The sequence below is a fragment of the Culex quinquefasciatus genome, chromosome 3 (assembly GCF_015732765.1).
Source record: "Culex quinquefasciatus strain JHB chromosome 3, VPISU_Cqui_1.0_pri_paternal, whole genome shotgun sequence".
Taxonomy (NCBI): Eukaryota; Metazoa; Arthropoda; class Insecta; order Diptera; family Culicidae; genus Culex; species Culex quinquefasciatus.
Genome location: NC_051863.1, coordinates 100,142,885 through 100,165,228, shown reverse-complemented (window position 1 = coordinate 100,165,228; position 22,344 = coordinate 100,142,885). Strand labels below are relative to the sequence as shown.

At 40.5% G+C, this 22,344-nt stretch overlaps 1 protein-coding gene across 4 annotated transcripts; it reads left to right on the top strand.

Annotated features, from left to right (window-relative positions):
• The first annotated feature begins 207 nt into the window (after positions 1-207).
• On the top strand, positions 208-11,450 carry LOC119770640 (tyrosine-protein phosphatase non-receptor type 7-like). Of its 4 annotated transcripts, none has more exons than XM_038265905.1 (4): positions 208-338; positions 400-519; positions 2,748-2,785; positions 10,380-11,450. In XM_038265905.1, exons 3-4 carry the CDS (start codon positions 2,771-2,773, stop codon positions 11,358-11,360), a joined length of 996 nt encoding a protein of 331 aa, XP_038121833.1. In that variant the 5' UTR covers positions 208-338; positions 400-519; positions 2,748-2,770; the 3' UTR covers positions 11,361-11,450. The 4 variants fall into 4 exon arrangements, with proteins under 4 accessions (XP_038121833.1, XP_038121832.1, XP_038121831.1 ...); XM_038265904.1 differs by lacking the exons at positions 208-338; positions 400-519 and adding exons at positions 2,241-2,393; positions 2,479-2,566 and having other exon boundaries at positions 2,628-2,785; XM_038265903.1 differs by lacking the exons at positions 208-338; positions 400-519 and adding an exon at positions 2,436-2,566 and having other exon boundaries at positions 2,628-2,785.
• Positions 11,451-22,344: the final 10,894 nt, after the last annotated feature.

Sequence of the window (22,344 nt, the reverse complement as noted above, 5' to 3'; positions counted from 1 at the left end):
GTACAGATGACAGCTGCCAAACGGTGATGCCACGAACAAAGATCCTTTACATTCCTCGTATCGTCACCGTCTGAGTGATTAGTGCTAGCTCAAAACGTATTTTTCGCCATGAAGGCCTTTTTAATTTAGTTAAATTAGTTATCAAATACCTGCTCCGAGAATTAGGTACTTATCAATGTGTTTATTGATAATATTAGTGAGTTATTATTACAAAATATAGCTTAAACATCCCTCCCCCCCCTTTGTGCAGGTAGTACTCCACGCGGGATTCTAACCTGAACCGATCTGCATCAACGATGCTCAATTGAACACCCAAATTGGGACCGCTGACACTAAACGTGAGTTTACTTATTAGTTATAATTGCTGAGTTTTTCTTACGCCACTGTACTGTATTTTAGGAAATTTATAACTCTCTCTCTCCTCCCACTGAAATACAATCGCAATGAACTCGCCAAACTGCGACGATTTTTGAGTTATAAATCCGGAAAATATCAGCACCCGTTGCCCAGCTCGGCAACATATTATAAATTTCGTTTATTACAAACGCAGCAGAATTTGGTCATCTCTGATTGTCCGAGCTCAAGCTAACACCATGATGTAGACGACTTTGTGGTGTGCGTGGAGTCTACGACCGTGCCGAGCAAGTGGTTTATGCACCCGATGCAGTCCCAAACGGGTGTGCCAAGAAATATGAGTTCCTATCGAGTCTATCCGCCGGGGCACCGAATCACCTGTTGGAGTTCCATATGAGACCGGGAGCCGAATCCAAAATAATCTCACATGCAGCATCGCGAACGAGATCCATGAATCAAGTCCACACACTCATAGAACACCTCAAGCAGCTTTCAGTGCTCGCCAAAAGCTATCGGCCAAAGATAATGTCAACAGGAACTCATCCCACCTACACGCACCTTACCCGTCCGGACAATCTCGTGTTCCAGGAAAGCCACCACTGCAACCAGGCACGTCTGACTTCACGCCAAGCCCACGTGAGAACCAAACAAAGATGACCTCATCAGAACCAAAACAAACCTCCACGTCCTGCAAGAAGCCGGCTGATGAAGAACTTCGCCAAATAAAAGAAGAACTTGCCGAGAGTAGGAAGAAGCTGGAGATCGAACTGACACACCTAAACAGAAAGTACAACTTCTTGGAGAACATTGTGCGTAACCGTAAATCTGCTTCCATGCACCGGACTGGCAACCAAATGCAGGATTCGGAATATTCTGTACTGCTGCCCAAGACCACATCTTTGGAGCGATGTGTGCGAAACGCGATCGATCTGCAACCAAAACACCAAGACCAATCCGTCTGCCCGATCACCATCCCTCACAACAATGCTACAATTGTACCTCCTTGTCGCACACTACGTGACCTCTGCATTGCCACTCGAATGCCGGAGAAGAGATCGGGTGCTTTAGACCTGTCGCAGACGATCGACGCTGGCCGATCTGCCGAGTGTCCAACACCACTGTCATCAATCGGCACCACCATCGAAGCACGAAGCAGGTCATCATGTACAGACACAGCGATGTGCACACAGTCGAAACCAGAACACTACCAGACTACTTACACTTCACACTCGAAGGAAAACGTCCCGACACAGACGAACGCTTCGTCTCACCCCCTGCCTTTCACCAGTGTGGATGTAAACAAAAATCACACACTGCTGAGACTGCGATTATACAGCAATACGGGAGAGCCAGACTTGGTCGGGGCAACACAACAACAGGGACAACTACTTAAGTTTGCTCAACGATTTGACTCGTCCAAAATAAGCTGCATTCAAACTGGTCAACCTTTCGAACGCGGTAGCATGCAGCAGATGCTCCAGACGCCCGCGCGATGGATCGAATCCGCCTCATTTGGGAGTCTGAGGCCAACAGCGGATACCATGATCAACCTGATGGACGTGCTACGCAACAACGGTCTGCCGACACCATCAACGTGCAACGCGAAGATCGACTGCATTTTCAAGGAACCGCAGTGGCTTTCGAAGAGTGAACACGGATGCAAGTTGATGAACAGCCAAAGCTTCGTTCGTCGAGGGTGTATTTTTCCCGATGCAACACCTACAACAGAATGGAGTCAATTGGAGTCCATAAGCACCTGGGACCCTGGACGCTCAGTGCGAACGAAAGTAAACCGACCAGTGGTTGGTTTACCTGGGAAGTGTTACGCGCGGCAAGCGCTAAACGCACCTCGCGGACCAGCAACAGTACATCCCGTACAGATGACAGCTGCCAAACGGTGATGCCACGAACAAAGATCCTTTACATTCCTCGTATCGTCACCGTCTGAGTGATTAGTGCTAGCTCAAAACGTATTTTTCGCCATGAAGGCCTTTTTAATTTAGTTAAATTAGTTATCAAATACCTGCTCCGAGAATTAGGTACTTATCAATGTGTTTATTGATAATATTAGTGAGTTATTATTACAAAATATAGCTTAAACATCCCTCCCCCCCCTTTGTGCAGGTAGTACTCCACGCGGGATTCTAACCTGAACCGATCTGCATCAACGATGCTCAATTGAACACCCAAATTGGGACCGCTGACACTAAACGTGAGTTTACTTATTAGTTATAATTGCTGAGTTTTTCTTACGCCACTGTACTGTATTTTAGGAAATTTATAACTCTCTCTCTCCTCCCACTGAAATACAATCGCAATGAACTCGCCAAACTGCGACGATTTTTGAGTTATAAATCCGGAAAATATCAGCACCCGTTGCCCAGCTCGGCAACAATTACTAAAAGTTAACCGTTTTATGGCAGGAATCAGAGTAAGGTTATTTATAAAAAGACCGTTGCAATTTTTTTCAAAATTTATGTCGCTTAACTGTGATAAGAGTCGAGGGACATAACTATTTTGAATAAAAATAAAATTTTCAAGATCGCTTCAGAAGCCTAAATAATATATCTTTAAAATAATAAAAAATAATTTGCTCAATTTACAAGATTGTGTAGTTCATTTTAATAATCGGTGAAATTCTTAAAAATTAAAAACATATTTGAATTTTCCTGGAAGGCCGACAAATTAATTGCTTAACCAAGTACAAGTTATTCCTCTTAGTGAGATCTCAGACAAAATATTCAGTTATTGAGATTAGTTCAGTTATCATCTTTAGAAATTATAAAATAAAAAAAATCAACAGTGATATTTGAAACTGTCAAAAGCACTCAATCCCAAATCAAGACATGATTAGGTACTTTATATGAATTAAATTAAACAAAAGAATATATTGAATAAAAAAATATTTTTCGGTTTTGTAAATCCGCGAAATCCGCGCCATCGCTGACTAAATCCGCGCCAAATCCGCGAAAATCGCGAAATTCGCGAAATCCGCGAAAATCGCGAAAGTGTAACCACCCTGCATTTTTGGAAATTAAAAAAAAAAGATCGCAAGGGAGAGTCTCGTTAATCCGCCTAACTGTCCGTGGCGACACTTCTAACACGTGCTAATTTGCCTTGCTTGCCCCAGCGCGGTTTTCCGGCCGATCGAGGTCGATCTGGTGCTGGTCGAGAATGACCAAGCGGAAGCTCGGATGGAAACCGCCGGTCGGTTGTTCCGTTAGGAAATTTTGATGCGCTGGAATCGAACAGCCGAAGATTACAAGGCAGCAGAGCAGTTCTCTAGGATTTCGGTCATTCAATTATTTTTGTATTTTTAATCCGACTGAAACTTTTTGGAGCCTTCGGTATGCCAAAAAGCCATTTTGCATCATTACTTTGTCCATAAAATTTTCCATACAAATTTGGCAGCTGTCCATACAAAATGATGTATGAAAATTCAAAAATCTGTATCTTTTGAAGGAATTTTTGATCGAATTGGTGTCTTCGGCAAAGTTGTAGGTATGGATACGGGCTACACTGGAAAAAATGATACACGGTAAAAAAATGTTGGTGATTTTTATTTAACTTTTATCACTAGAACTTGATTTGCAAAAACACTATTTTTATTTTTTTTTATTTTTTGATATGTTTTAGAGGATATAAAATGCCAACTTTTCAGAAATTTCCAGGTTGTGCAAAAAATCATTGAACGAGTTATAAATTTTTGAATCAATACTGATTTTTTCAAAAAATCGAAATATTGGTCGCAAAATTTTTTCAACTTCATTTTTCGATGTAAAATTGAATTTGCAATCAATAAGTACTTTAGTGAAATTTTAATGAAGTGCACCGTTTTCAAGTTAAATCCATATTTAGGTGACTTTTTGAAAATAGTCGCAGTTTTTCATTTTTTTAAATTAGTGCACATGTTTGCACACTTCTGGAAAAATATTTTTGAAAAGCTGACAAAATTCTCTATATTTTGCTTCTTTGGACTTTGTTGATACGATCTTAAGTTGCTGAGATATTGCCATGCAAAGGTTTAAAAACTGGAAAATTGATGTTTTCTAAGTCTCACCTAACAGCCCACCAATTTTTAATGTCGATATCTCAGCAACTAATAGTCCGATTTTCAATGTTAATATATGAAACATTTGTGAAATTTTCCGATCTCTTCGAAAAAAATATTTTCAAAAATTTTAAACCAAGACTAACATTTTAAAAGGGCGTAATATTGAATATTTGGCCCTTTTGAAATGTTAGTCTTGATTTGAAAATTTTGAAAATATTGTTTTCGAAAAGATCGAAAAATTTCACAAAAGTTTCATACATTAACATTGAAAATCGGACCATTACTTGCTGAGATATCGACATTAAAAAATAATGGGCTGTTTGGGTAAGACTTAGAAAACATAAATTTTCCTGTTTTTAAACCTTTGCATTGCAATATCTCAGCAACTAAAGGTCGTATCAACAAAGTCCGAAGAAGCAAAATATAGAGAATTTTCTCAGCTTTTCAAAATATGTTTTCCAAAAGTGTGCAAACATGTGCACTAATTTAAAAAAATGAAAAACTGCGACTATTTTCTAAAAAGTCAAAAAAATGGAAACTAAAAATGGATTTAACTTGAAAACGGTGCACTTTATCGAAATTTCACTGAAGTACTTTTCGATTGCAAATTTGATTTTACATCGAAAAATGAAGTTGAAAAATTTTTGCGACCAACATTTCGATTTTTTGAAAAAATCAGTATTGATTAAAAAAATCATAACTCGCTCAAAGATTTTTTGCACAACCTGGAAATTTCTGAAAAGTTGGCATTTTATGTCCTCTAAAACATATCAAAAAATAAAAAAAATTAAAAATAGTGTTTTTTTGCAAATTAAGTTTTAGTAATAAAAAAGTTAAATAAAAAATCACCAAATTTTTTTTACCGTGTATCATTTTTTTCCAGTGTAGCCCGTATCCATACCTACAACTTTGCCGAAGACACCAAATCGATCAAAAAATTCCTTCAAAAGATACAGATTTTTGAATTTTCATACATCATTTTTGTATGGACAGCTGCCAAATTTGTATGGGAAACTATATGGACAAACTAATGATGCAAAATGGCTTCTTTGGACATACCGAAGGCACCAAAAAAGTTTCAGTTGGATTAAAAAATACAAAAAATAAAATTGAAGAAAAAAGACCGATTTCGTAGATTATTGCTCAGCAGCATTTTTGTCCTGATTTCAACTCTGCTACTAGAAAGTGGTTTTCCGATGACTGAAGTAACGAAGATTTATTGTTAAACGTTTGTTGTTTATCCCTACATAAACATTATTGAACGTCTTATTGATTATTTCCTTTTGTAGGGATTATTGATCAAAACATAAATTTGTATTGCTTTAACATGAAAATTAAACTAAATAAATGTAATGATTTCAATGAAAACATGTTGATTTAGTATAATTCTAAAGTTGAAGCAATACAAATTTATGTTTTGATCTAGGTTTTGATTAATATTCTCTCAAACAGTTTATTTTTACGTAAAATATTCATTGAACAGAGCCATCTAGCGACAAAAACATTGAACAGAGCCATCTAGTGGCGAAAAGCAGTACTGCCCAGCAGCGGCAATGTATGGTGGCGCCGCCAGCATTGAATAGAAAAAGCTGCTCGTGGCGACACGCACACTATCAAATGAACTGTCAAATTCCATCCAAAGCAAGTTGAACATCGGATGGTTAAAGCGCTTTGAGCATCGAATGTGCATGATCGTTTATGACCATTTTTTTTTTTCATAAAATTATTTTTATTAGGTCCTTTTCGGTACTGGGACCTGGTTAGGACCGAGTCGGCTTTTGTAATTACATTGTTCTTAATGCTAAGAGTAATTACAGAGGATCTTGTGTGTAAATGTTAGTGGGAGGGGAGCCGATTACCCGCGGCCTACTCGGGGTTAGTAGGGAAGGGATTGATGTTAAAGACAAGGCGGTTTATGACCATTCGATGCTAAAAATTTCGACACCGATGTTCAAAGAATTCGCATTGGTTGTTTTGCGTGTACGTTAACACATCTGTTATAATCAATATAACTTTTTATTTAAAAAAAAAAAAAATTGAAAAGTGAAGTGCAATTCATCAACCGCGAAGCACTACCCCCCGCCCCCGCCCCTCCAACCACGTTTTGGGCGTCTGTACTCCAGGTCAGGAGCGGCCTATAACACCTGGGTTTTCGATCCCTTCCAACTGTGAGCGGCTGTTCCCCACGTTAGGGGCGGCTCCATAGAAGTGGTCGACCCCGCACACCTTCTTTGAGCGTCTGTTCCCCAGGTTAGGGGCGGCTCAAAGAAACCGGTGTCCTGCTCCATCGTCGAGGTAAGCGTCTGTTCTCCACGTTAGGGGCGGCTTACTGCAAATAGAGTTAGGACCCCCCCCCTCGAGCGTCTGTTCCCCAGGTTAGGGGCGGCTCGAAACAGCGTCTGTTCCCCAGGTTAGGGGCGGCTGATTAAAAGTCCCAGTGCCAGGGTGGGACTCTAAACAGTCCTGGTACGACGGTCCTCCGGCGAGACAGGGGGTTGGTGATGGCTACACGCACCCGCCGTAAAACAGTAGTGCAGAGAGCTCCAGATGCGAGCCGATCCAATCGCCGACCCGATTTTCGGGGATCCAGGGATTGGAAACTCGGGACGTGGAACTGCAGGTCTCTCAACTTCGATGGGAGCGACCGCATTCTTCACAACGAATTGCGGGTCCGCGGTCTCGAAGTCGTGGCGCTGCAGGAGGTGTGCTGGACGGGGAAGGACCACCGAGAATTCGGTGGGTATACTATGTATTGGAGCGGCGGCGATACACACGAGCTGGGGACAGCTTTTATCGTGCTGGGCGAAATGGCGAAGCGCGTGCTTGGTTGGTGGCCAGTCAATGACAGAATGTGCCGGTTGCGAATCAAGGGCCGATTCTTCAACCTGAGCATCATCAACGTGCACAGCCCGCACATGGGAAGCGACGCCGATGACAAGGACGCTTTCTACGAGCTTCTTGATCGCGAGTACAGGAAGTGTCCAAAACACGACGTCAAGATTGTCATCGGCGACTTAAACGCTCAAGTCGGCCAGGAGGAGGAGTTTAGACCGGTTATTGGGAGGTTCAGCGCCCACCAGCAGACGAACGAGAACGGCCTACGACTCATCGATTTCGCTACCTCCCGAAACATGGCCATACGTAGTACCTTCTTCCAGCACACCTCCTATACAAGTACACCTGGAGATCACCAAACGACACGGAGACGCAAATCGACCATGTTCTCATCGATGGTCGGCACTTCTCGGACATAATCGACGTCAGAACCTACCGTGGCGCGGACATCGACTCGGACCACTACCTGGTGGTGGCAAAGCTGCGCCAACGCCTGTCTGAGGTCAATAAGATCCGGTACCGTCGCCCGCAGCGGTATAATCTGGAGCGGCTCAAGGATCCTGAGGTCGCTACCCAGTACGCGCGGGAACTCGAAGCTGCGTTGCCTGACGAGAGTGAGCTCGCTGAAGCCCCTCTGGAGGCCTGCTGGAGCCATATGGAAGCAGCCATCAACGCAGCGGCATCGAGCGCCATCGGGTACGTGGACCGAGTTCGACGGAACGGCTGGTTCGACGAGGAATGTCAGGCGATTTGGGACGAGAAGAAAGCAGCGCGGGACAAGTGGCTGCTGCACAACACCCGTGGGAACAAGGAGTCGTACAAACAGTTGCGAAGACAGCAAACCCATCTCTTTCGGGACAAGAAGCGCCGCCTGGAAGAGTTGGAGTGCCAGGACATGGAACAGCTGTATCGCTCCAACGAAACGCGCAAGTTCTACAAGAAACTCAGTCAATCCCGGAAAGGCTTCATGCCGCGGGCCGAAATTTGCCGGGATAAGGACGGAGGCATCTTGACGGACGAGCGTGAGGTGATCGAAAGGTGGAAGCAGCACTTCGACAAGCACCTGAACGGCCCAGAGGCGGAGTACCAGAGCGACGGGGAAACGACGTCAGCGGTATGGTGGACGGCGAGGACGAGCCAGCACCCACGATGAGGAAGTTAAGGATGCCATCAAGAAGCTGAAGAACAACAAAGCAGCGGGTAAGGATGGTATCGGTGCGGAACTCATCAAGATGGGCCCGGACAAGCTGGCGGCCTGTCTACACCGGCTGATAGTCAAGGTCTGGGACACAGAACAGCTACCGGAGGAGTGGAAAGAGGGAGTAATATGCCCGATCTACAAGAAGGGGACAAGTTGGAATGTGAGAACTATCGAGCCATCACTATTCTCAACGCGGCCTACAAAGTGCTGTCTCAGATCATCTTCTGTCGTCTGTCGGAGCGAGCAAAGGATTTCGTTGGGACGTACCAAGCCGGTTTCGTGGAGGAAATCGACGACGGACCAAATCTTTTGCTACGCCAAATCCTCCAAAAATGTCGCGAGTACCAGATCCCGACGCACCACCTGTTCATCGATTTCAAAGCCGCGTACGACTCGGTCGATCGCGAAGAGCTATGGAAGATCATGTACGAGAACGGCTTTCCCGGGAAGCTGATCAGACTGGTGCAATCAACGATGGACGGGGCGCGGTGCAGCGTGAAGATTTCGGGAGCGATGTCCGACCCGATCGAATCGCGCAAGGGACTGCGACAAGGCGACGGTATCTCCGGCCTCTGTTTCAACATTGGGCTTGAAGGTGTAATGAGGCGGGCGGGCTTCAACATGCGGGGCACGATTATCAACCGATCCAGCCAATTCATCTGCTATGCCGACGACATGGACATTGTCGGCAGAACGTTCGAGGATGTGGCCAGGCGGTACACCGAATTGAAGCGGGATGCGGATAAGGTTGGATTGAAGGTGAATGTTGCGAAGACGAAGTATCTGCTGGCAGGAGGAACCGAGTCCCTTAGGGCTCGCATAGGACCGAGCGTGACGATCGACGGCGACGAGTTCGAGGTTGTGGAGGAGTTTGTGTACCTCGGATCGTTGGTTACGTCGGACAACAACTGCAGCAGAGAAATTCGGAGGCGCATCATCACCGGTAGTCGTGCCTACTACGGACTCCACAAGACCTTACGGTCTGGTCACCTTTCCCGGCGTACAAAGTGTACCATGTACGAAACGCTGATAAGACCCGTCGTCCTCTACGGGCACGAGACGTGGACGATGCTCGAGGAGGACCTGCAAGCGCTTGAAGTTTTCGAACGGCGAGTGCTTAGGACGATCTTTGGCGGCGTGCGTGTGAACACTGTATGGAGGAAAAGGATGAACCACGAGCTGGCGCAACTCTACGGCAAGCCAAGTATTCGGAAGGTCGCCAAGGCTGGCCGAATCCGGTGGGCCGGACACGTCGCAAGAATGCCGGACGCGCTGGATGCGCGCCAACCGAACCAGACTATCAATCCGGTGAAGTTGGTGTTTAATTCGGAGCCGGTTGGAACGCGGCGGAGGGGGGCACAACGTGCGAGGTGGTTAGACCAAGTGGAGGAAGATCTGAGAAGTGTGGGAGTTCCGAGTCGGAATTGGAGAGTAGCAGCCCAAGACCGAGTTCAGTGGCAGCGCATCTGGAGACAGCTCATGACCCGGAGGTTGTACGAGCAGTAAAATTGAATTGAATTTTATTTCATTGATATATACGGGGAAACAAATTATTTTCGTGTTCCAAAACATGTTTTTTAAAGAAAAATTTTCGCGCGCTCAAAAATTGATGTTAATTATTTTAAAGCATAAAAAAATTCTCGTCTTTTGCACCCAGTTTCTTTAAGATTGATGCAGGGAATCATGAAAAATAATCGATTTCGTTCTTCAATCCGGCAGAAAGGCATACGATTTTAGGCAAGTAACCTAATTTTGGCGCCATCTACATTTGAAACACAGTCGGGCTGCAAAAAATACGCTGAAAAAAATACTACAACCATAGATAGCTTATCAAAAATAATGTTACTTTGTACCTAGAAATTATTTGTGTCAACCCACAGTGCTGCTTCTTACAATACATGACTAATATGTTTTATAACTTTATATTCATTCTAGGGTCCAGACTTCACCAATAACAGTTACATAGCAACCCAGGGTCCTATGTCATCGACCATTTTTGAGTTTTGGTTGATGGTTTACCAAAACGTCGAAAAAATTGTTGAGGAAGACACGGATAGATCTATTCTCGTTAAACAAAAGATAATAATGCTAACAGACTTTGTGGAAAACAGTCGACAGAAGTGTGCAGTATATTTTCCACAGCAACTTAATGAATCGATGGTATTTACTAGCCAAACCACAGACAAAACGCAAGCTGTACTATCCAGGAATGCAAACGTCGTCAACGATATTCTTAATTTTGAAACGCGGCAAATTTCGAGGCCAACCGTTCCTGATATTAATTTTAATTATTTTTTCATTACCAATGTCGGTATCTGTCTTAAAAATGGCTATAGCACGCGTAAGCTAGTGGTGATTTATTCATATCAAGCGAATAGTAAAAATCTTGAAATATGCAAAGCATTCGAAGTTTATCACTATTGGTTCCCAGACTGGCCAGACCATAGATCTCCAGAAGATATTGATGTCTTACTCGATATAAGTCTGGATATACTCGACAGTGACTGCAGTGATGATTTTGAAACAAAGACAAATACTTCACCGACAAAGCTAGCCTGTGCCCTACCAATAATTCATTGTTCTGCAGGAATTGGTAGGACTGGATGCTTGTTGGCAATTTTGAACGGTTTAAATCAAATTCGTGCTTCAATTAATTTAATTGATCGTTCAGAAGATCAAACTCAAGGAGATAATGATCTAACAAATACACCATTGGAAATACAACAGCGTCAAAGCTCAACCTGGATTAGCAATCAAGTGGGTGTTGACATACTAGGAATCGTATGTAATCTGCGGCTTCAGCGTGGAGGAATGGTTCAAAACTCTGAACAGTACGAGCTTATTCATAGGGCTTTGTGTTTGTACATGCAATCATCGGGCATTAGAAGGAAAGCTCATGTAAATAAGCGCTGCTAGTCTTGCTATGGATTATAACCTTTGACGGAACTTTTAGTAAAGAAATCTAAGAGTGTCTACTGAGTGGTTCTCTACGATTTCGCAAATCGACTTTTCTTCATTTTTTTTTTATTTGGGTGAAACTTTGTCCATGCATTCCCCGTGTCAAAAGATGTCATTTGGCATCATTAGATTATCCATACAAGTCTTCATACAATTTTGGTGGCTGGTCATACAAAATGGATATGTAAATGTATCAAATTATGTATCTTGAGAAGAAATTTTCTGATCGATTTGGTATCTGTCGTGACTGAAGCCCGATTTTTCACTGAATTTCGGAATATTTCGGATAAGGATGAATAACGCGTCGTTTCAAGCTCAAGCAAAACACACGACTGATTTATTTCTCGTTTTCTCACACACATTCTCAACTTCTCTCTCGGCTGACCTGCTCTCTCATTACGCTACATGAATGCTCTCTTCTCATTCTCTCTCTTCTCTGCCACACTCATTCACTATATCCTCGTTCTTTCCTACTCTAAAAATTCAATCATATATTCAGATTAACACCAGCTTGGTGATCCTTGGTATTCAGGAAGCTCAGCTCATCTCAGAATTCGGCTTCAGCAGATGCTTCTCCGGTATCCTTGATCGTGACACATATTAGCCAAAATCCCAACGTCAACGTGGTTACCTGTAATTAAAGAAATAAAAAAAACGACAACTTCGAAAGCTATCGTGTAATTAATTGATTGTATATTGTACGATCAGTTCCTAACTGGAATCGGCTCAACGACCGACGAAATAGGCGGCGGGTCAGATGCAGGCCCGTGATACTAACGTACACAGAAAAAAAAATTCGGTAAATTTACATCATTTATGATGTACCAAAAGTGCACGTCATTAATGATGCTAATTTAAATGAGTTTCATTTTAAATTATCATGCCATCCAACGTAAATCTGCCGAACAAACTTTGCTCTAGAATCGTGTAAATTTCCGATGAAACTTACGTAAATTTACCAAAGCGAAAAAAAAATTTTCTCCGTTAAATCCAGAATCCGATGTAAATTTTATCGCTTTTTATGCCATTGCTGGGAATGATATACTTTTAGTTTATTTTTGATATAAATTTGATTGCTGAAGTTTCAAGAGGGATCGTCAAAGAACTAAAAGTAAATCATTCAACATAGGCCTAAAAATTACATCAAAATCTAGATTCAACGGAGAAGCATCAAGCTATATCTTGAAACATGTTTAAATTCACTATAGAAAGTAAGATAAAAAGGTGGAATGTGAAAAAACCTCAATAAAATACAAAAACAAACTTGCTTAAGCTTTCGTAAGTTGCGATTTTTAGCCTACCTTACACTTCTTAACGCCTAAACTCCCTAGCTCGAGAAAAAGGGGGAATTTCTATTCAGATTCGAGTTTAGGTGTTAAATGGTGCACAAAGTACACTAGCGCGACCGGTTAATATTGAGATACAACTTGCCGATTGATAAGAAATAAGCATTGAAAAAGGATGATACAAATCAAAACAATAATTGTAGTTAACCTTTTTTGTATAAGGACCAAAGAACCAAAATAAACATTCAGTTTATCCCACTCACTCCAATGATGTTGACAAAATACAGGAGCAAAAAGTAATGAATGTTTACATCTAGTTCTTTGGTTTTTATAGAACAAAGTTTAGAAGCTTACCATTAATTTTGTTGACTTAATCTTCGGGATAAAATGCTAAACATACATGCTGTCATCAGCAGACGCGAAGTCATAGGCCGTCCGCGCCTTAAAAATGCTAATGCTGAACGTCAAATTCGGCTTGATGTAACTGCAGGTGAATCTGTTGCTTGCCGCCATCACTGACGGCCGTCATTTCCGTGAGGTTCATCGTGCTCAAATGACCATTTCCGCCGATTATCAAAGGCTCTGTACAGCTGCTGGTAGTGTTCGCTGTCCACGCTCTGATAAACCAAATCAGGAATAATTTTATTTATTTTATTTTTGGTATGGCACAGGAACCAAACAGGAACATTTGCAAATTTGAAAAGAGCAGCATTCACATTGTGTAAAAAAGTAGCTTAGTAGGCCAGCACTTTGTAAAATAGTTGTCTTCAGCCATGGATTTTGAATAATAAAGCAACATGCATTTCCACTCTTTTCTCGTGTTGGTCCAGATGTTACAGAAACGACTTACCTTATAAATATCCAGAGCACTCGTTCCACAGGTTCCTACTTTCTGGATTTTGTACAACTCAATTCTTCTTAGCGATCCGAGGAAATAAATTTTTAATTATTTTCAATAATTTTTGTTGTTTGGACTCTGGGGAAACGTCACCTTTGGAGTGACACTTCTTGTGGTGAAGCAAAGCAAGCAAGCAGGTGGTGAATTTAAAGAATGTTCAGGTTCGCTTACACTATTTTGCTTCACATTCCCACTGAGAAACTTTCCGCCTCGATCGGCCTTCGTCAGCCCGATTTTTTTCCAACGATCAGACTGATCAGGGTGTTACATTTCTCGAGGGTTCAGGTGGCGCTGTTATCCTCTAAGAAATGTAACGCCTCAATCAGCCTCCCACTGAGAAATGTAAAAACCCGATCGGTCTGATGGTTCATGCGTTCAATATTTCATTATATTTTTCACTTGAATTTATTAATGAAGGCCACCGAATTAAAATTTTGAAAAATACATTTCAAATCAATTTTAAATGTTTAAATTGGGTACTAAAGCCCTATGTCAATTTTTATGTACAACGGTAAAAAAACACGATCAAAAACCATTTCTGATCACTTTTTTCATTTTAATGCAAAAAAATGACAAGACAACATTTTTTCGATGGATCAACTATGGTCCCCTTGGAACGAGCTGTCAAGTAGGAACTTTTCTGTCAATAAGGACCGCGAGGTTATTTTTCAAAATTGATTTAAAAATCCATTTTAAACTCTTTGTGGTCGTACAAAGGGTCAAAGGATTTACTCAGGAAAATAAACTTTATCGCTGTAAACAATAATATCAGCAATCTAAGCTTAACCTTCGGGAAGTCGCGTGTTTTCGCCTTTCTTACAAGTGCCTTTACAAACTGTGTACAAAGTACACTTACGCGACCTCCGGTGGGTTAATTTTAATAGTGCTCACGAAAAAAAATATTAAATTAATTATCAATCTACTCATTTTAAAACCAAAGTTAATTTTTCCTTCCAAAATTTCCCATTTTTTCAATTTGTTCATTTTTACAATTATTTTTCAAGGACAAAATGCTAGAAATGATTCTAAACGCAGGGCAATGCGTTTTAAAGTGATCTCAGCTGATTGCACTAAGTTTCATTGAAAAGTTTTTGAAAAATATTTTTGCGCCCTGATTTTTGGGCCAATTTTGAAGGGGAGGTGGGAGCGACAAAAACTTTTTTAAATATTTGTACCAGCCGAGGTATCAGCCTTATTGGACATTTACAAAAAAAAACTCTAGATCTGAAGTTTTCCTTTTTCTAATAGGTTCAATAAGCAAATGTAAACATTAATTACTCAATGTTTACATAAGCTTCAAATCAAATTGTTCGTCCAACAGCATTCCTTGGCGTTCTCTATTACAAGATTCCTACTCAAAACTAAGTGTCCGAAGGCTTGAAACAGTGAAGCAATCCAAACCTCTTTTTGCACCTAAGCTCCCATCCAATATTTACTTCCCATCCGATGTCAGGCGTAATCAGCAAATCTCGTCTCGAAAAATGCCACTGAGATCGAACCCAGGCCAACTGGGGTGAGATGTAACTGCCGAACATTCGTTTATAGGACCTAATAAGAAAGTCCAGATATTAAAAATAAATTGATGCCCTTTCCCTACATTTATTTAAAAAAAAGCATACACTCAACCCCCGGTGGTTGGTCACTTTTTCGTTTGACACTTTTTTAGTTTGTACCCCGTTGGTTGGTCAAAGTCAAACTAAAAAGTGACGAACTGTCACTTTTTACACGGCGCTTACGCATACTATCAAAACAAACGTTCGGTAGTGTGTGTGAACTCCGTGTAAAAGGGGTGTCAAACTAAAAAGTGACCCCGTTCGTTTGACAACAGTTCGTGTCAAACCATCGGGGTTTGAGTGTACCAGATCTGATGGAAGTTAGGAATGTCCCATAATGGAAATGGAAAACGTCATGGTTTCCGCGGCTGAACATTGAAGTGGTGAAAAATGATCAACTGTGGCCCTGGCCTGTCAAAGGCATCCTTATCTTCTCAACTGTCAACGAGTAGAAAAACTTGACTGCTGCAAAAATAATTGTTTCGTCCGGTTTTTATTATTTAGCATCGGGCATCGGGAAACTAAAACGAGTGTCCGGCCAAGAAAAATACTCTTCTCCGAACCGAGGGTACACCAAACATCGGATCCTGCAAATCAAATGGCCGCTTCCTCCAGTGCAATGTTGTCCGGAACCTGTTCTGTTAAGAATGCAGAGTCACCTGACTTTATCAGCGACTCCGGTTCCTCAGAATTTGTCGATCCCTGCTTGTTTACATGAAGTTTCGGCAACAAAAGCGAAAGTTCTCCCAGAACTCTTGCCGAGACTGGTTTTGAGAAAACATTACAAACGGCAAACCAATCTAGAACAAAAAGTCAAATTATAAACAAACATCGCATTCGCGGATGTAAACATTCACTTACATGAACAGGATTTACTTACAACCTCTGACGTTTGCTGCTGTTTTCTCAACGAAATCGAGCACTTGATTCAAAAACAACTCCACTTTGCTGCGCGCTAAACATAAATAACAACGCCGTTCACTTCAGCTGTCATTCGCAAAATTAACTTGAGATTTAAAAATAAGTGTTTTTATGGTTTACATTTAGGAAGTTTACATCAGAAATGTTTTTACATGTATTTCATATTTTCATATTATTGATTTTCTGGAAACAAAAGTTCCGTTTACATGAGATTCGTGATTTAAGTCTAATCTCATTTTACATGAGGGCTCTTTCAATGCAATACAACGTTTTAAATTTAATTTCAAATTTACATTGAGCATGTTTACGTTGAAAACATAGTTTCAGTGTCGGGTAAATTTACATTTTTTTTCTGTGTAGCTTGCTGAAGCCACCAACAACAATATATGTTTAGCATCAGGTCTCAGGCAAAGCTTCCCAGCAGGTGTCTTTTCAAATCCTCTGAAATGTCTTCCGCAAATTCTTATTTGGCCAATAAACTTACAGATCATCATAATGTTAATTTAAATCTACAATTTGAGGCGGTTAAACCAATATGTAAGCTCACCCATGTTGTTGGGAAACCTTAAGAGCGAGTCCACGAACAGGGCATAGCCCATTGTTAAGGACGTTGTGGGGCTCACGTTGTGGGGCTTTACAAGAAAGCATGTTTTGAGTCAAACAAACCAACTTCTATGGTACCCCGTGGTTTGAATGTGTTGGTAAATTTTCGACAAGAAAGCCAGAACAGCTGTTTTTAGACATAAAAGTTCAAATTTAGAAACTAATTTTGTTGTTTTGTGTCTATTCCTACTGAAACAAATAAAAAATATTCAAATATTGTGCAAAAACATTGCTAAAATCACTTCTCAATTCACCCCATGTGTCTCGATTTGCCCCGGATAATAGTACACATTTAATTTCATTTTAACTAACGAAACAAAAATAAAGAAAAAAAATATTTTCGTCCTTTCGATTTCGCGCCCTTTTCGTCATGTTACTCCCCATAATTTTGACACTAGACACCAAAACTTTGGTACTTTTTAGGCTTCAGTGACATTGTATGCAGATGACAGCCGAAGCATCCCCGTGGTCAGATGCGAGCATAAAAATGTCAAAACCTCTCCCCCCTCACTTCGTCTCATCATCCAGCTGCAGCTTTGTTGTGATGGCGGCATCGAGCCAGAACTAGGGGTGATCATGTGGACATAAATGAAACTTTTTTCAAGAAATATAATATTTTTCCGGCTGAATAAAAAATTGCGAGCATGTTCAAACAATTATTCTAAAGGTCGGAGAAGTGATTTAAAATGAAAATTCCACAATTTTTCTATAAATTGAACTTTTTCACACCAATTGGGTACCCCTAGGCCTATCCACGACAGTTTCCAATGACCGTGAGAAGATGCCAGAAAGGATTTTTTCAGATAGCTGGATAGCTACCAACTAAATCCACAATAATACATTTGGAAATATACCCTACAATATTCGCAGAAATTTAATTAGGAGCTCAAATTCAAGTCGTGTAGCCTATCGTTTCCTCAATCATCAATTCAAAAAGATTGAAAATCTTAAACAATTCCTTTACTAGCTTGTTCAAAAATCACTTACATTATTCTTTTTTTTAACATCTTCCTTGAATCCAATAGTAAGCTTAAATTTAAGTCTTGGAAGTGATGCCTATTGATTCTTAAATCATCACTTTAACGCAGGGTTGCGAATGAGCGAGCGCTCGCTCCAGCTGGAGCGTGAGTTTTTATCAGGTAGCTCGTGCTCGCTCACGCTCACCGGAGCGTTTTGCGCTCACGTGAGCTGGTGAGCCAAAGTAGGTACACTCAACCCCCGGTGGTTGGTCACTTTTTCGTTTGACACTTTTTTAGTTTGTACCCCGTTGGTTGGTCAAAGTCAAACTAAAAAGTGACGAACTGTCACTTTTTACACGGCGCTCACGCACACTATCAAAACAAACGTTTGGTAGTGTGTGTTAACTCCGTGTAAAAGGGGTGTCAAACTAAAACGTGACCCCGTTCGTTTGACAACAGTTGGTGTCAAACCATCGGGGTTTGAGTGTAGTTGTTTTTCCCTGTTGAAGCATCTGCCTGTTTGAAACGAAGTTTCTAGAACTATCTCAGCACAGGCAGCAAAAACAAACAAGAAAGTGGTCAAACAAACAAAAGTAAGCAACGAAATGGATTTAGTCGGCGAACCGAATTATACGTTCTATTTTAAATTCAGAATTAACCAAGGGGCAAAATGATTCACTCTTGAGTGAGCTAACAAAGAGCTAACGCTTTCTTAATGTAAAAAATAAATGACGTGAAGACATGCATTGATATGAACAAAAAATTTAATTAAATTACAAATTATGTTTATTTTAACACCTCCCAAGCTCGAGAAAAAGGAGGAATTTCCATACAAATTCCCCTTTTTCTCGAGCTTAAATTAAATGTTAAGTTTCTAGAATCCGGAGTTTTGATTCAAAGCGGTTTTAAAAACACCAAAAAAAATCAAAAAAATTAAATTTATTTTATTTGATCTTTAAAAAAACCCAACAGTAATCTTTATAAAAGTTATAATCATCCCTCATATTTGAAACATTTTAGAGAATGTCCATATTCAAAAAATCATTTATTGAATCCATAATTGAACATTTTCAGAGGCTTGGTAGCGGAAGTGTTAAATATAATTTACTTGGGAGAAGAGGAGCCACTCTTTATGTGGTAAAAGAAAATAATGACACAATATATTATTTCATTTAAATGGGTTATTTCGAACACTAGCAAGGTAAAAGAGAACTATTTCAACAATTTTACTCTATTTTTTAGAATGAGAAAGAAAGATTCACTTTATAAAAATGGTCAGCCGTTTCCAAGCACTGAACGATTAATTAAACGGAATGACTTTTTTTAATGGTTGCTCATTCTGACCCGCACGCTGGAAAGGTAGTCAACAAACTGTTTAGGTACATAAAACAGTTTCATGTTATATTTTAATCAACCAAGCACATTACATTGAATCGAACTTACCACAGCATAAATCTTCTTGAATTAATTCATTGTTTTGTAAGTTTTTCTAAGGTTTTCAGTCCTTTTTCATACCCTTCCCCCAGCAATTGCCTCTGCTTACCATAACTATTATTGAGGTAAGCCCGATTAATTCGAAAATATTTATATTTTCAACTCTGACTGTAGGTCTCCAATATGATTTGACTCTTGCGAATCCAATTTATTATTCAAAAACATAGTCAATGAAAATAAACTATTCCAATTAATATATAAAAATTGTTCCTAAGTGATGTTTCCACTGACATGCTAAGCCTTATGCAAAAAATCCAACTAGGATTGAAAAACAAAAACTTTCTCAAAAACGTAAAACGATTCGCTTTACTTCCAAAGTGAGCGCTCCGTGAGCGAAAAATGAACGCGAGCGCGAGCGTGGGGCAAACGCGAGCTGAAAAAATCGGAGCAAACGTGAGCGCGGACAAACATGAGCTAGCTCGCGCAGCGCTCCTCCTCACGAATGAGCAAAAAATAAGCGCTCACGAGCGCGTGAGGATCGCAACACTGATTTAACGTGAAGACTTCCATCATTGTCATGATTTTTCGTTCAAAGATATAAATTTTGCGTTGCTTTCAATATTTTGACAAAATTCCTTCAACAAGTTGTTTACAATAGTGCCCTACACATGCTGATTCCTTTTGGAAACGATTTTCCCATTCCTTGTAATGTTATGGAAATCGTCATTAATCAATGATTTCCAACTAGGACGTCAATGATTGTACCACAAAATTATATAAATTTTTAAACGTGATTGAATTAGCTCGAAAATTCTTTCAGTGGCTTGAAGAACAACACCCGGCACATGCTGATTCCTTTTGGTGCTGAAATTCGTTAAATTGAATTTAATACAGAATATTTTATAGTGATGATCAATTTTTCTCGAAAATGATCAACGGCTTCACCTTAACAATATTGAAAATCTGAAAATAAAATCCAACCTCCCAAACATCGCTCATGAGCTCGAATTTAAGCCTGTCTGTCTATCCATAAATCATTTCTCAAAGATTGAATATCTGAAAAAAAAGTCTTTCCAACAATCGATTCTATTTATTTATTACTATATCTTCCCTGAATCCAGTTGGGTCCTAAAATTAAGCTTAAATTTGTGATATAATTGTTCATAACGATAAAGCTTATTTTTCTGAGTACAATGATCCTATGTACGATCGCGAAGGATTTAAAATTAATTTTTAAATCAATTAAAAAAATAACTTCACGGCCCTTCTTGACAGAAAAGGTCATTGACAGCTCGTTCCAAGGGGACCAAAGTTGATCTATCAAAAATGTTGCCTTGTAATTTTACCGTTTTTACCGTTGTACATAAACATTTACATAGGGCTTTAGGACCCTATTATGAATCCAAATTTAAGTCGTTTTGGTTACAAGCCTATCGTTTGTTAAATCATCACTTCACTTCAGCTTGTTCAAAAATCGATAATACACCAATATACGAATTCCTGTCATTGTCGTGACTTTCGACCGATTTTCCATGAATTTTGAATATTTCGAACACAAAAATAAGCTCTAAATTGAGTCGTGCAGGTTATGAGCCTATCGATACTTAAACCATAACCTAAACAATATTAAAAATCAGAAAATTCTTTCCTCAACTTCTCCAACAATCGATAAAATTTATCTTCTAAAATCCAAACCTACCGATTCTGAACTCCGAAAGATTGAACTTCGAAAAAAAAAATCACCTATTTTTCCAACAATCGATTATAATTATCTATTTCTATATCTTCTCCGAACCAAATCATTAACTCAAGTTAAAGTCGTGTAGCCTATCGTTCCTCAAATCATCACTTCAACAGATTGGAAATCTAAACAATTCCTTTACCAGCTTGTTCAACAACCGATAATATACCAATACACGAATTCCAACCAATGTCGTGACTTTCACCCGATTTTCCATTTATTTTGAATATTTTGGACACAAAAATAAGCTCAAATGTAGGTCGTGAAGGTTATGAGCCTATCGATTTTAATTAATTACTCCAACAATATTGAAAATCTGAAATTTTTATTTCCAACTTCTCCAACAATCGATAAAATTTATCTTTCACTAAATCTTCTCTGAAATCCAATCATGAGCTCAAATTTAATTTATGTTGGTTATGAGCCTATCATTTCTAAAACCATCACGTTAAAAGATTGAAAATGTGAAAATTCTTTTACCAACTTAAATAAATCGATATGATTTATCTTTTACTAAATCTTCCCGGAAATCCAATCATGAACTCGAATTTAAGTCATGAACGATGGTCATGAAGGTGATAAGCCTACCGTTCTCAAACATCCACGCGCTACCCTATAGGGTACTCAAGCTCAATGATTCATCATATACGCTCACAGAGGACTCAAGCTCTATCCTCGCAGCTCCTCAAGCTCAGAGATTCATCCTTCGCGCTCTTACCTCACACGGGACTCGAGCTAAAAATATATATCATCTTCTAGGCTCTACCCTCGCAGGGGACTCAAGCTCAAATATTCATCATCCACGCTCTACCCTCACAGGGGAGCTCAAATATGTATTATCCACGCTCTACCCTCGCAGGGGACTCAAGCTCAAATATTCATCATCCACGCTCTACCCTCACAGGGGAGCTCAAATATGTATTATCCACGCTCTACCCTCGCAGGGGACTCAAGCTCAAATATTCATCATCCACGCTCTACCCTCGCAGAGGACTCAAGCTGATACATTCAACATCCACGCTCTACCCTCGCAGGGGACTCAAGCTCGAAGATTCATCATCCACGCTCTACCCTCACAGGGGACTCAAGCTGATACACTCAACATCCACGCTCTACCCTCACAGAGGACTCAAGCTCAATTTTATTTTATCTTCCACGCTCTACCCTCACAGGGGAATCAAGCTCGAAGATTCATCATCCACGCGTTACCCTCACAGGGGACTCAAGCTCAAATATTTATCATCCACGCTCTACCCTCGCAGGGGACTCAAGCTGATACACTCAACATCCACGCTCTACCCTCACAGGGGACTTTTCAATCACTTTCACCCGGAGCACCGAATGCACCTGTACTACAGATTGTTATCCGAGCATTCGTTGGTGAAGGTTGTCTGAATCAACATGACTCGTCGCGTCCCGGCGCAAAACGCCGGCAATATTGCCCTACCTGCGGCTCAAGCAGGCAAAAAGTGGGAATTTCCAAAGGAAGGTTGAGGCCTCAACTGATGGCCAAAAACCGGGGATTTCCAAAGGAAGGTGCTTTTGGA